At 46.5% G+C, this 14107-nt stretch overlaps 1 protein-coding gene across 1 annotated transcript in view; it reads right to left on the minus strand.

Annotated features, from left to right (window-relative positions):
- Positions 1-14107, minus strand: part of LOC119441292 (dual oxidase maturation factor 2) — a 509715-nt gene that overhangs the window by 115068 nt on the left and 380540 nt on the right. The window contains exon 7 of the mRNA XM_037705914.2: positions 4329-4501. Within this exon, the coding sequence (XP_037561842.1) occupies positions 4329-4501 (173 nt within the window). The remainder of the gene's footprint in view (positions 1-4328; positions 4502-14107) is intronic.

The following is a 14107-nucleotide window of genomic DNA, read 5'->3' on the forward strand; positions in this document are numbered from 1 at the left end:
GAGCCGATGGACTATATCATGATCGACCAACGAGGAATAGACGCCGTTCTCAAGACATTAAATGCGTCTAAAGCAACTGGGCCTGATGCTTTGTCACCGGCACTGCTTCCTTTGTGCCCACGGGAAGTGTCCAAATACCTGTGCGTAATTTTTACTAAATCTTTACTAGAAATCTCTTTACCAGATGACTGGAAACTTGCCAATGTCGTCCCTGTGCATAAAGGTGGACCGCGAAGTAGTATTTGGAATTACCGGCATATCTCGCTTACTAGCGTTGCTTGTAAGATACTTGAGCACGTGCTTTACAGTAATGTTATGAGCCACATGAACGTGCACTCTTTGCTCAGCCCCGAGCAGCATGGATTTCGTAGTGGATTTTCCTGTACATTCACAGTTGCTTGAGTTGACGGATGATTTAGCAGGAGCTTTGGATAAGGGTTTTTCTGTTGATTGTTTGTTTCTAGATTTCAAGAAGGCGTTCAATGTTGTCCCTCACTCTTTACTTATAGTAAATTAGAAATGTATAATATAAACAGTACGGTTGTCAACTGGATAAAAGAATACCTAAATTTAAGAAGACAGAAAGCTGTGCTTAATTGCAAAACATCTCGTGAAGTTGATGTGTCCTCTGGCGTGCCCCAAGGATCAGTCATAGGACCGGTTTTGTTTCTCATCTATATAAATGATATTTGCTCCGGAATTTCATCGCAAATGAGGCTTTTTGCCGATGACTGTGTTTTGTACAGGACTATTCATACTACCCATGACTGCAATGTTTTACAAAATGACCTGTATAAGATAAATGAGTGGTGCAACAAGTGGCACATGCTCATTAACTTGAAAAAAAAAACCGTTCATATGCGTTATACGAGGAAAAGAACAACTCATGACTTCTGTTACTCTTTAAATTCAACCACGATATTATCAGTTCAGGAGCACAAACATATTGGCGTTTATTTCACACCTGTTCTCTCTTGGAGCCGTCACATTGATCACATCAGAACTAAAGCATGCCGCATTCTAGGTTTCCTGCGCAGAAATGAAAAAAATGTTGCCACTGGAGACAAAGGTACCATTGTACAAATCAAATGTCCGATCAGTTCTGGATTATGCTTGTGCTGTGTGGGATCCGTGGTCGGAACGTGACGTGAACAGTTTAGAAAGAATTCAAAGCATAGCCGTTCGTTTTGTTTGTTCAAACTATGCCAGGAATTTCAGTGTTTCAAGCGCAAAAGAAAGGCTCGGTTGGGAATCGCTGCAGCAACACAGGAAACATCTAAGAATGAAACTTTTTCACAACATATTCCACTCTAGAACAGGTATAAACCCCGGGAAATATTTTTCCAAGCCTGATTACGTTTCTCAACAGCTGGAACATGAAAATAAGGTTAATGAAATAGCGTGCAAAACTGAAGCGTTTAAAATGTAATTTTTCCCCAGAACCATAAGCCAATGGAACAAGTTACCATCCGATGTCGCAACGATTCTTTCAAACAATGTATTTTCAAACTCTATACGCCCACTGAAGTAAGATAGTGTTTTTGTGTTGATGTGCGAGTATGAAAGTGCGCCGGGTACATATTGTTTTGCCTGCTTTATTGATTGGTTCTTTGTTTCCTTCTCTCCCCCGATGTAATGCCTACGGGCGCTGTGGGGATTGGGATAAATAAATGAAATAAAAAAAAAGATAAGAAATTTGGGTAAAATAGGTAACAATTTTTGATGTCGGACTAAATAAGCCTCAAATGGTGGAAACTTTTTTTAATAGTGTATCATAAGCCACCTTCCACCCAGACCTACTACCCGCCGTGGTTGCTCAGTGGCGATGGCGTTGGGCTACTGAGCACGAGGTCGCGGGATCAAATCCCGGCCACGGCGGCCTGATTTCGATGGGGGAGAAATGCGACAACACCCGTGTGCTTAGATTTAGGTGCACGTTAAAGAACCGCAGGTAGTCCAAATTTCCGGAGTCCCCCACTGCGGCGTGCCTGATAGTCAGATCGTGGTTTTGGCACGTAAAACAACATAATTTAACTTAATTTTTCCCTGACCTACTCACTTTGTGATGCAAAAGCATAATCACCGCACAAGCAGGCTCTCTCTTAGGGCTGCTTTGCGAATGTTCGAGCCATTATCCCCCATCCTTGCGTATCTTGCATAAAGCTACCAGCTTGTGGGGCACTGAAAAAAAAAACGCTGTCACACCGGCGCGTTCGCCGATATTTTCTGGACGATGACAAGCGTCACGATAGTAAGGAATCGCATCCGTCCTTTGGTGATTGTGCTTCGCGGTATCACATTGTTTAGGCTCAGCGTTCGCGTGGAGAGCTTGGTAGCTTGCAGTGTATATTCGGCATGAGCTACAATGAGAGGGCTCGGATAACCGGCTTGCTGAAACCGACCCACATGCGCTTGAAATCTGTCTTTCAGCAAGTGGTAGTACAGCGTCTGCAAGGCATAGCTTTGTGACTACCAGTTTTACGAGTTTTCAGTGGCTCGGCTAGTAGGACAAAATGGAGATTGTTAACGTTTGCTCGTAAGTACAGCAACATGACAGACTGAGAAAATCAACTGCAGGTTCAGAAAACGAATGAATCCTTCTTCAGCCTCCAGTCACAAAGGCGTACCGCCCTGTACATGTTTTGACCCTTGCCCATCACTTTAGTTGTTGCCACTTTAGCGGCCGCAGACAACTGAATAATGGCAGGTTGTTACTGCGAATTCGTTATATTGTGATGTACTCAATTGCAGGATATACTAAATTTCATGCTCATGTTTCGGCTCTCGCCGACTATCCGAGCACTGGGAGATGTGACTCTGGCAAAATAGTGAGATGCAGCAAAGGTTATTTTGCGTGCACCCCAGTAGCTGAAGACACAAACAGCTGCCGCTTCGCTATTACGACAATGTTTTCAGGGGCGGTGCAGGAGCGTGCGTGCAGCTATTTCTGGTTTGGGCACACGACGTCGTGCCTATAACATCGCTTGTTGAGAAAAGGAAGGCTTATAGGAATGAAATTCGCAGGGAAAGCACACAAAGCTGAGTGCCCGCTACCTGGCACAAAGCAGTCACTCGGTATCAGCGCGAAAAGCTACATTGTTTAAAAGAGCATGCATCAAAATTTCAAGCTTCGATTCCCTGAGGAACGTTGCCTTGAGCATATTTTAATGACGGCGTTAATGTCAGCGTAGACGCTGGTCGGAATTGGCAGCACCTTGACACATTGCCATCAATATGGAGCATTTAGTGGCTGCTCGGGCTCTGTGTGACATTTTGCTAGGAATCAATTGCCGGGATTACGGTTATCAGTCTGTTTTCAAAGACTGAACGGTGGTCTCCAAGCGCCCCAACCAGATAACAAGATACATCATTGAGGTTTCAGAGATTAATCACCTGGGGGTCAGTTGCGTCAGTGCAGCACGAATGATGTTCTCACAAGAAAAGGTACAATATCTATGGCAAGAACAGCAGTCGAAAAATTACCATTTGTCGGCTTTAGTTGCGTATAGATTCTACGGTGCATTCCAACATGTATCACCGTTCTCACAAATCACTTGTATGTTTAAAGTCAAAAAAAGATGGCTGACTAATGGAGTAGCACACGAGGAATAAGGATTATAAACAGGGATAAGGTGCCTCAGAAAGGCTGGCCAACGTTTCGATAGGAGAGCGAGAAAGTGGCAAATTGCCACTTTCTCGCTCTCCCGCTCTTGTCCCCTCGTCTTAGAAACCGCGCCTAGCCAGTCAAGCGCCGGCGCTCATTTTCTTTTCAGTTTCTCCCTTTACAGACAGCCACAGCGGACATCGACGTGACGTCACTCCACTAACCCTTTAAAACTAACCCGCCGAGGATGACGAGGCCGCCTTTGACGAAGATAGGTCCTCCTATCGAAACGTTGGCCAGCCTTTCTGAGGCACCTTATCCCTGTTTATAATCCTTATTCCTTGTATGTTTAAAGGTTTTGTGTTTTTTATGCCAACCGGATGCACGTCATACATTGTGTGTATAAAATTCAACCCTTTCGCTTAGAAAACTCAGTGGAAACCTTGCGCTTTTGCTTGTATCGTCTCCTATCTTCCTTCCCTATTTGTGCACAAAGCCTACCATGAGGAAATGCAACCAACTCGGCCAAACCAGTAGCCTAAAATGAATAAACTCAGTTAACAAAGCTCATTGCTGGACTAGCTGCTTTTTTTAGAAGGCTGTACATCATACCAGAGCGTTTGTTGTGTTCAGCCTTGTCCGTGCTCTTTTTTTAGCACTCCTTAATTGCGCTTTAAGCACAGTTCAGCCATTCTTAGGAATCGAATGAAACAGAAATACGTACCTTGTCGCCGTCTGGAGAAGCGACTGTGCTGGTTTTGCGGTCTGTAACGTAGTCCTGACCCACGAAGTATCGATAAGGCGTGTCGTAGTCAACCTCGAGAATTGTAGAGAACTTGTTCGGGAAGAAAATGTCAAGCACAGCAATCGAGAGCCCACATAATGCTGCGGCTGATCCTGCATGAAAAAAAAATGAGCGGTAAGATGTCACATGGCTTTTTTATATATAATTTCATTCCCTTTTAGCGCCAGTAAACAGTCTGCGTGTCTGTTGGCGCACATGGTATAGCTGTAGGGCAGTCTGAGCTATACACTGTCCGATAATAAGAATGGCCGCAGAGCTGGGCTTCATTTCTGTTTTGTTGTTTATCGCTTTGCCGCCCTTGGTGCGTGCTCACAGTATGCGATACAAGAAGTTGTGGCCCTTCTGGTGGCAGTTGCCAGCCTCGCTTTCTCTTTCCTGTGTATATGTTTACAAATCAAATGATAATAATACAAGAAGCCTCATACTGGAGCCAACGTTTGGGCAAGGGGACTTGTCTTGGTCAATTGAAACGCTGGCTCAAGGCTCCATATCTTGGTCACCTGTTGATACAGTTGATAATTGGTAATGTGCATGTACAATTTCTTCCCTGTATCGTGTCCACAAACTTCGCAGGAAAAGGGTACACTTTAATAGCGCACAGGATGGAATTCCCACAAGTGCTCACGGCACCTAAATTTAACATATCGTCGCACGAAGCGACTGTCGACGGTGCTTATCGTGGGCCTTTTTAGCTACAGCAATAATTTGCAAACCACCGCTCCATCGAAGCACACCACCTTTATATTGATGCGTTCTTTCCTTTGGTGTAAAAACACATACTCTATGCGTTAGTTCCAAGTACAGCGCCAGCAGACGATGTTGCGCTCCGTCTGCTGGTTGTGGAGACTCTGCTACTGCGGCTTCCCTTGCACGATTGGGGAACAATGATTGCGCAAACTTCCTCGTCCCTTTTCACGGCGAACAGAAACGGTCAGTTAGAAAGCAGCGAAGCTCTCTCGAATAGCTCTCTACTAATTTGCTATCGCAATTGATGCTTCGCCTTTCGGGCGAAACTGCGACTTTTTAAAAATTTAGTTAGCAAGCGAATTTTTCCAAGTTTATACGACCGATAAAACTACTCTTCTTACTTGGTATCATCATCAGCCTATGCCACTGCAGTGCGAAGGCCTCTCCCTGTGATCTCCAATCGCCCCTGTCTTGCGTAGCTGGTTCCAACTTGCGCCTGCAAATTTCCCAGCTTCATCACCCCACCTCCAGAGAGTCCACGATGCGGCGGTCGGTAGGGAGCCTACATGCAAGCACTTGCACGTAGGCTCCCTAGCGGTCGGGCATGGTCTGACTATCCCAACGTGGGAGCGGCCTGCTGCGCGCTGAGTCGCGTACCTCAAGACTTTCATTAAAGTTTTGCATCCACCCATCCATCCATCACCCCACCTAGTTTTCTGCCGTCCTCGACTGCGCTTCCCTTCTCTTGGTATCCATTCTGTAACTCTAATGGTACGCCGGTTATCCACCCTGCGCATTAGATGGCCTGCACAGCTCAATTTTTTCAGCTTAATGTGAACTAGAATATCAGTTATCCCCGTTTGTTCTCTGATCCACACCGCTCTCTTCCTGTCTATTAACGTTAGGCCTAACATTTTTCGTTCCATCGTTCTTTGTGTGGTCCTTAACTTGTTCTCGAGCTTCTTTGTTAACCTCCCAGGTTTCTGCCCCATATGTTAGCACCGGTAGAATGCAATGATTGTACACTTTTCATTCAACGACAGTGGTAATCTCCCAGTCAGTATTTGGCAATGCCTGCCGTATGCACTCCAACCCAATTTTATTATTCTGTAAATTTCTTTCTCAATATCCTGAATTCTTGTTCCCTTTTCAGGCTATTTAACATTTTCTTTGTCTTCTGCATATTAATCTTCAACCCAACTCTTATACTTTCTCGGTTAATGTCCTGAATCATTTGCTGTAATTCGTCCCCATTGTTGCTGAATAGGACAATGTCATCTGCAAACCGAAGGTTGGTGAGATATTCGCCGTTTATCCATCTAAGCATGCAGTGAATAGCATTGGAGAGATTGTGTCTCCTTGCCTGACGCCTTTCTTGATAGGTATCCAGCAGAGCTCCACCCAATGAGGCGGTCTACCAACAACCTCCCACTGAAGGTGGCCTGGGAGCAAGGATCCCCAGCCTCCATCATGGCGTCGTCATCGGCCATTTCACAGGTGAGAGAGCTGGCCAGGGAGAACTCTTCCCCTAAAGCTCAAATGTCTTCCCAACAGTCCCAGATTGCAAAATTAACGAACTACATGAAAACCTTCGAGACTAAAATTGACAGGGCACTTTCCACTAACCACCACACACAAACACCTCCAACACCTACGCAAACAAGAAGTACACTCTTCCCTTGCAGCCAGCAATACGGCACCAATGACGGAAACACCACCACAACCAGTACAGAACGCCGACAAGCGCAAGACTGCCACATCCACTGCATCCCTTCACGCCGAAGATGACATCACCACGGCAGTTACTGCGGCGGTGACTGCGGCCATATCTACACTCGCGAAAAGATTAGAAGCCCAATTTGATGCACGCTTTAACGCGATGCAACAGGCCATTATAGATACAAACAAGTTGTTTGCCACACTCAAAAGCTTTACAGAGGCCACGCTAGCCGATTTCGGCGTGGAGCTTGCCAAGAAACACACCTCATCAGCAAGCCGCGCAGCCATTTCAAAGCCGGCCTCCACATCAATGACCACGTAATCCATCATGGCTCCCCATCACTCCAAGTTAACAATTTGGCAGTGGAACTGCAGGGGGTACCGTAAGAAAAGGAACCACCTGCAGCAAATTATCCAGCATAGTCAGAAGAACCCCTAGCAAAAAATGTGGTCCCGAAAAGATGAAGTGCAATTATATATATATATATATATATATATATATATATATATATATATATATTTCTATCGAACCGTATGGTCGAACTCTCGGTGGGCAATCTCCGAACCGATCAATTTTGGAGATCGTGGGACACCTCAAGGAGCTGTTCTGTCACCTTTCCTATTTATTCTCGCTCTACAAGAAACGAACTCGTCGTGTTCTGCTGTCTACAAAACTACAGGGAGGAGAACAACCTACTTCCCCCCATTATGCCAGGCTTCCATGCTCACTTATCCACCCAGGATGCCCTCATCCAACTGCACCATGATCTCCTAAGACCAGAGAGTGGTACAAGCACTAAAGCCTTACTCGGCCTAGGCCTTCACGAAGCATTTGATAACGCTAAGCGCACTGCCTTAGTAAACAGCTTGGCCGAATTGCAACCGGGAGCACGCACGTACAATTACATATGTGCTTTTCTATCCAACCGTACGGTCGAACTCTCGGAGGGAAATATCCAAACCGATCAATCTTGGAGTGAGCGGCACTCCTCAAGGAGCGTTTCGATCACATTTCCTATTTAATCTCGCAATTAAGTCGCTACCATCCAAACTCGACACGATACCCGGCCTGCCACACACTATCTACGCCGACAACATTACGCTCTGGACGACCACGGGATGCGACGGACAGGTCGAACAGACCCTGCAGAAGACAGTCGACACGGTCGTCCAGCATGTGACTGACGCGGGTTTAGAGTGCTCGCAGAGCAAATCATACTAATACTGCGACCTTCTGACCGGCGCAGAATAAAACCCTCATTACCCAACATTAACGTGTACGTCAACAACACTGCAATACCCCACGTGGATCATATGAGGGTCCTGGGCCCTTTTGTACAAACGAATCACCGCTACAACATCACCATTGATCGTCTCACCGTAGCGGTGAATCAGACAGTCCATTTAATCACCCGAGTGAGGGCATGCAAGCAAGGTATGAAGGAGAAGGAGCTACTCCAAATCATCTACTCCTTTGTCATCTCAAGGCTCACCTATGCCGTTCCCTACCTACATCTACTCCAGAAGGACCGCCTGTTGGGCTAGTTGGTCTAACATAGTTACTCTGAGATATAGCGCAAAAAAGTAGACACAACACACACGAGGACATGACAGACGCGGACGAGCGCTACTACCAACTGTTTATTTCAGTCAACAAACCCTCCGATTTATAAGGTGAACCACGTAAACCAGTGTCACGCCCCTTTCCCATGCGAGGTGATAAAACAAATATAAAAAGTGAACAGTACTATCTGCCTCAGGCCACAGAGTTCAAATAGTTCAGTTCGGCACTGTGCAAAAGAATTGACGATTCGCTTATACAAATATCTGAGTTCTTGTGGATGTAGAAAGCTTCTAGAGCCACTCGAGGCGTGTAGTTTGTAGATTTTCCTAAGATAGTGGTCTCAAAAAATCGTGCCTCGCAACCGCACGTAATGATATGGGCAACCAAATGTGCATACTTGTGCTCTTTTTTCTTAACTTTTAGCCCATGCTCCCTGAGCCGGTCGTTTATGCGCCGTTCAGTTTGGCCGATGTACACCTTCCCGCACAACAAGGGGACGGAGTATACCACTCCTGTCGCACACCCCGCGAAGCGGCTATCATGGCTGCTTTGGCAACCTCGTTTCCTGTCACCGCAAATTCGAGGGCATAGCCTGGATAGCTTATTAGGAGCCGTGAATACCACAGGAATACGATGCCTGTTCACGACCTTTTTCAGGTTGTGCGAGACCTGATGCATATAAGGCATGACTACGGGTCTCGCCATCCGTCGCTGGGTCTCAGCCCTTTTTTGCTTTTTTGGTAACAAATAAAATACGCCACAAAGCAATAATAGCATATCAGTATATCTCTATGGAGTGCGAGATACTAGCAATAGACGTAACTATTCCTGGTTGTTCTCCGTTTTCTCTAGTTAATAAATATTTTCCCACAGGTGTTCAAGACATTCGATACCTTGATACAGTTTCCTAAACCTTGTAGGAAAGGAATTGTGATAGCGGAAGACTTTAACTCGCATCATGTGTCTTGGGGTTTCAGAAGAGACTCATGTCGAAAGATATTGTCGGACTGGATAATTAATCAAAATTTTTGTTGCTTAAACACCAAAGCAGTTACGTTTATTCAAGGCCTTTATAAATCAGCGTTGGATCTAACATTTGCCAGTTCAGAGATGTCCGTCACCTCTTGGTATACAGTCGACTCTGCTTAAAACAGTGACCATCTACCATTAGGTTTGATATTGTATGCCCTCTTATTTCTTTAGAGTCTCCGGCGCGTATTGTTGTCAATTACCAGAAATTTCAGTGTATTAAGAGCGACCCTCAACTCCCAGATAACGGTGCCCGATGACACCAAAGCCATGAGCCTTTACGCTGTGTTAAAAAGTTCATATAAAAGGTCTCAGTTTAATATCAACAAAGATAAAAGTAATCGCTCTCCTTGGTGGAACTCGGAGTGCGCGCGGGATTATAGACGACGAAAAGCCGCTTGGAAATAAACTACTTTGAAATCAGTCTCCGAGTAACTGGAGTGATTATAAGTTTGCAGCTGCCACATTCAAGAGAACAGTATCGAATGCCAAAGACGAATATGATAAAAACATCATGAATTCCTCCATAAGCCTAACAACAAAAAAAAGCACTGTTCAGATTCCTTTGGTATAGAAAGTTCATACCCACACCAGCGAATATTGCGTCGATAATTCTTTCACCATGCGATATACCTGCTTCATTAGAATTCATAGGAAAGGGATTAGCACAATGCTTAATATCACGTTTATCGAATGGACCATTAAGGCCTCCCATCGCGGATCACTTTGTGGAAGTCACAGTGCCAGAGCTTTCCAATATCGTTAGATCTTTGCCTGCCTCAGCCCCAGGTCCTGATGGCATTTCCAATGCCATGCTAAAAATTTTATTTGCAATGTCTCCTGAGTAAGTTCTGAACACAATGAATTATTTCTCTAAAAATGCTTGGATTCCTTAAGAATGGAGGACAGCCAAAATAATTCCGCTACTTAAAAAAACAAGGGGCTGGCTACAATCTTGACAATAATCGACATATTTCTCTTACCTCAAATATGGTAAAACTTATTGAAAGAGTTCTATATTGACACGTATACATGTTTATCTTTCAGCGGTGGCACTTCATCCGGACAGCGGGCGGCCACCTAATAACGCCGACTGGAATCTGCACAACGCGAGTCACGGTAAACAACTGCACTTACCCGGCGAGCTTCGTAATCCTGCAGCACTGCTCCAGGGATGTCATCCTAGGCATGGACTTTCTAAATAAACATGGTGCAGTCATGCACTTAAGGTCCAAGTCGATAACGCTTGCAACGCACAACGCGATACCACCGGATACAGGCATAAGTTACCATGCCTTGAATGCACTTGAAGAACAAGTCACCGTTCCGCCTCGCTCCAGCGTAATGATTTCCGTCGGTACCGAAGTGCCTGCAGACATGGAGGGCGTCATCGAGGGCGATCATCACTTACTGCTCGAACGTGAAATTTGCGTCGCTAGAGGCACGGTGCCCCAGAAGTCCTCATCACCGACAGAGGTAAGGCCTTCACGGCTGAACTAACTCAAGCCATCCTGCGCTACAGCCAGAGAAGCCATCGCCGGACCACCGCCTACCACCCGCAGACGAATGGCCTCACCGAGCGCCTAAATAAGACCATCGCAGACATACTGGCAATGTACGTAGACGTCGAACACAAGACGTGGGATGCCATCCTTCCGTACGTGGCCTTCGCATACAACACGGCCACGCAGGAAACGACGCACATGGCGCCATTGAACCTGGTCTACGGAAGGAAACCGGCAACGACGCTTGACGCCATGCTACCGGATGTCTCCGACGAAGAAAATCTCGACGTTGCCGCCTATTTGCAGCGTGCCGAAGAAGGTCGACAGCTCGCCCGCCTGCGCATCAAGAACCAGCAGAGAACCGACAGTCGACACTACAATCTTCGACGACGCTACGTCGAGTACCAGCCCGGCAACCGTGTTTGGGTCTGGACTCCGATACGCCGACGAGGACTTAGCGAGAAACTCTTCCGTCGCTATTTCGGACCATATAAGATCATCCGACGTATTGGCGCACTGGACTATGAGGTCGTGCCAGACGGTATTTCGCAATCACAGCGGCGCCGCGCACGACCTGAAGTCATTCACGTGGTGCGTCTTAAGCCTTTCTACGCCCGCTGACGAACTTAGGTCCTTTGTTGCTTTGTTATTTTTGTCCCTCTCTGTACCCGTGGGTTTGGTTTCGGTTTCGTGTTTGAAGCATCGGGACGATGATTTTTAAAGGGAGGGTATTGAGACGTATACATGTTTATCTTTCACCGTTGGCCGCTTTCCACCGGCTAACAAATGTTAAACGTAATCGCTTGACGCAGGACGCGCCTGTATCGGAAGTTTCTAGAACGTTATCGATGCTTCTTTCCGCTGCCTGTTTTCACCGACGCTTATGTTATCTTATTGCATGAATGACGCGAATTGTCTAGAACTTTCTGGAAGACACGCGGGAATCAGGGATTAATCTGGAACCTTCGATGACTCAGGTATAAAAGCCGACGCGTTTCGCCGCTGATCAGATTTTCGACGATCGCCGACTGTGTTCGCCGCTTTCGTTGTGCTTCGAGCGTAGCTTGTTTTTGTGGGCACAGGTTCGCCCAATAAAGAATAAGTTTCGTCATACACAGTTTTACGACGGTTTTCTTCAGCGTCACTACTACGTGACAATATGATCGCATGACGGATCATATATCCAAAAATTCGTTACTGAGCCCAACGTTAATAGGTTTCCGGCCTGGTCTCTCCATTTGGTAGGCGCATGTAGACTTGGAAAGCCGTATCCAACTAGCTCGGAATAGAAAAAAATTTAGTGCTTTAGTGACTCTTGACGTGGCGAAAGCTTATGATAGTGTGGTGTACCCACTACTACTGGACAGATTACAGTCCTACAATATTCCGAGACATATAACGGCATGGATTTCTGCATTTCTAAGAAACAGAAACTTTTATTGAGTTCAAAACGGCTTTTCTTCAACAAAGTTCGATCAGACAAGCGGGGTAACCCAGTGTCACGAGCTGAAGTGGAAGAAAAAGAAGAAAGAGAAGAAGGAAGAGGAAGAAGGCTGACGTGGTCTGGAAGGAGCGAGGTGGGAAATGCGAGAAGACCGCTAGAAGAAAAGAAGGAAGAAGTTCGCTAGGAGACTGTCAAAGACAACAACAACAAAGCGGTGAACGAATGACGTCGAGCTTGATCCTCCACGCCCCACGGCTGTGCACCGGGGTCGCCAGCAAAGGCTTGGTCCGAGGACAACGGCCCCGTACTATGCTACGGGGACAACCTCGCCCTCACCGACGACATCGCTCGACAAGCAACGCCAATTCTAGGGAGACAACCCTCACCAGAGAAGCCAGCATTCCACCGGGCCATGCGAAAGAAGCGCATCAAAGGAGACACGTAAGCGCCACATCGTACGTGATTTATTAGGACGTTTTAAGAAGTAGATATCGAACTCAGTGTAAGGATTCTTGCGGCTGTGTATAGATTTGACGTGGACTTATCGCTGTGGTACATCATAAATGTGTTTTGTGTGTCTTTGTCCTGATTCATGTCTCGTACACCGGTAACCGTGACACCGAGCGGGCTGTTCTGTCTCCTGTACCTGTTGATGAGTTCAATTCCACTGCGCCGGGAAGTTCATCTCTATGTCTATGCAGAGGACAACCCATTTTCCGCGGCAGCAAGAGACATCCATTCTCTTTACCTGTCCTTGCAAACGTACCTATGTAGTCTAGAGACGTGGCTTCCCACTCTTCACCTGTCACTGAACGTAAACAAAAGTGCAGTCCTTGTCTTTCCGCTTTCCGGGCCGCTACATTGATCATTAGTATATGATCAGAGAACCATTCCACAAGTAGAGTCGCTTAAGTACCTGGGTATCACATATTGTAACGACGTGGGATCGACCAGGACGCGGGGCAGCACCAACAAGGACACCTTGTCAATTGTCAACAAAACCAACAACGTCTTCTTCGTCTCTACGCTTAACCTAAAAGCCCGCGCTACTTCAACCTCGTCCCCACTGGCACATACCCACGGCAATATTGCTGTTCCATAGAACCATTGTTCCATTTTGTTCCGTAGAAAAAAAATCATCGTGCCGATGACAGAGGCTTGGCAAACTGCGATAACGAAAAAAAACCTGCACAGTCTTGTCAGTCGTCATAGTACGGCTTCATACGAAGCACGTGAACGACCTCGGGTAAATGGCTTCGGCGCTTTGAACAGTGCGAACCCTCCGGAACGACTTCATAGGTTACGTCACTGATGCGTCGAGGAACTATGTAGGGCCCGAAGTATCTGCGCAGGAGCTTTTCAGAGAGCCCACGCCGACGAATAGGTGTCCAGACCCACACTTTGTCGCCGATGTTGTATGTTACGGGTCTGTGCCGAAGATTGTAGCGTCTGGCGTCACAGTCCTGTTGTTTGTGGATTCGCCAACGAGCAAGCTGTCTAGCTGCTTCTGCTCGCTGTGTGATGTCTTCAGCAACCGTCTCGTTGTCATCAAATTCATGAGGGAGCATTGCGTCTAATGTTGTCGTAACATCACGGCCGTACACGAGGCTGAAGGGTGTCTTGCGAGTGGCCTCTTGACAAGCCGTATTGTACGCGAAGGTGACATAGGGTAAAACCTCGTCCCAGTTCTTGTGCTCTACATCGACGTACATGCTTATCATGTCAGCCAGTGTCCTGTTGAGTCGTTCCG

This window comes from Dermacentor silvarum, chromosome 2, assembly GCF_013339745.2.
Source record: "Dermacentor silvarum isolate Dsil-2018 chromosome 2, BIME_Dsil_1.4, whole genome shotgun sequence".
In the NCBI taxonomy this organism is placed as follows: Eukaryota; Metazoa; Arthropoda; class Arachnida; order Ixodida; family Ixodidae; genus Dermacentor; species Dermacentor silvarum.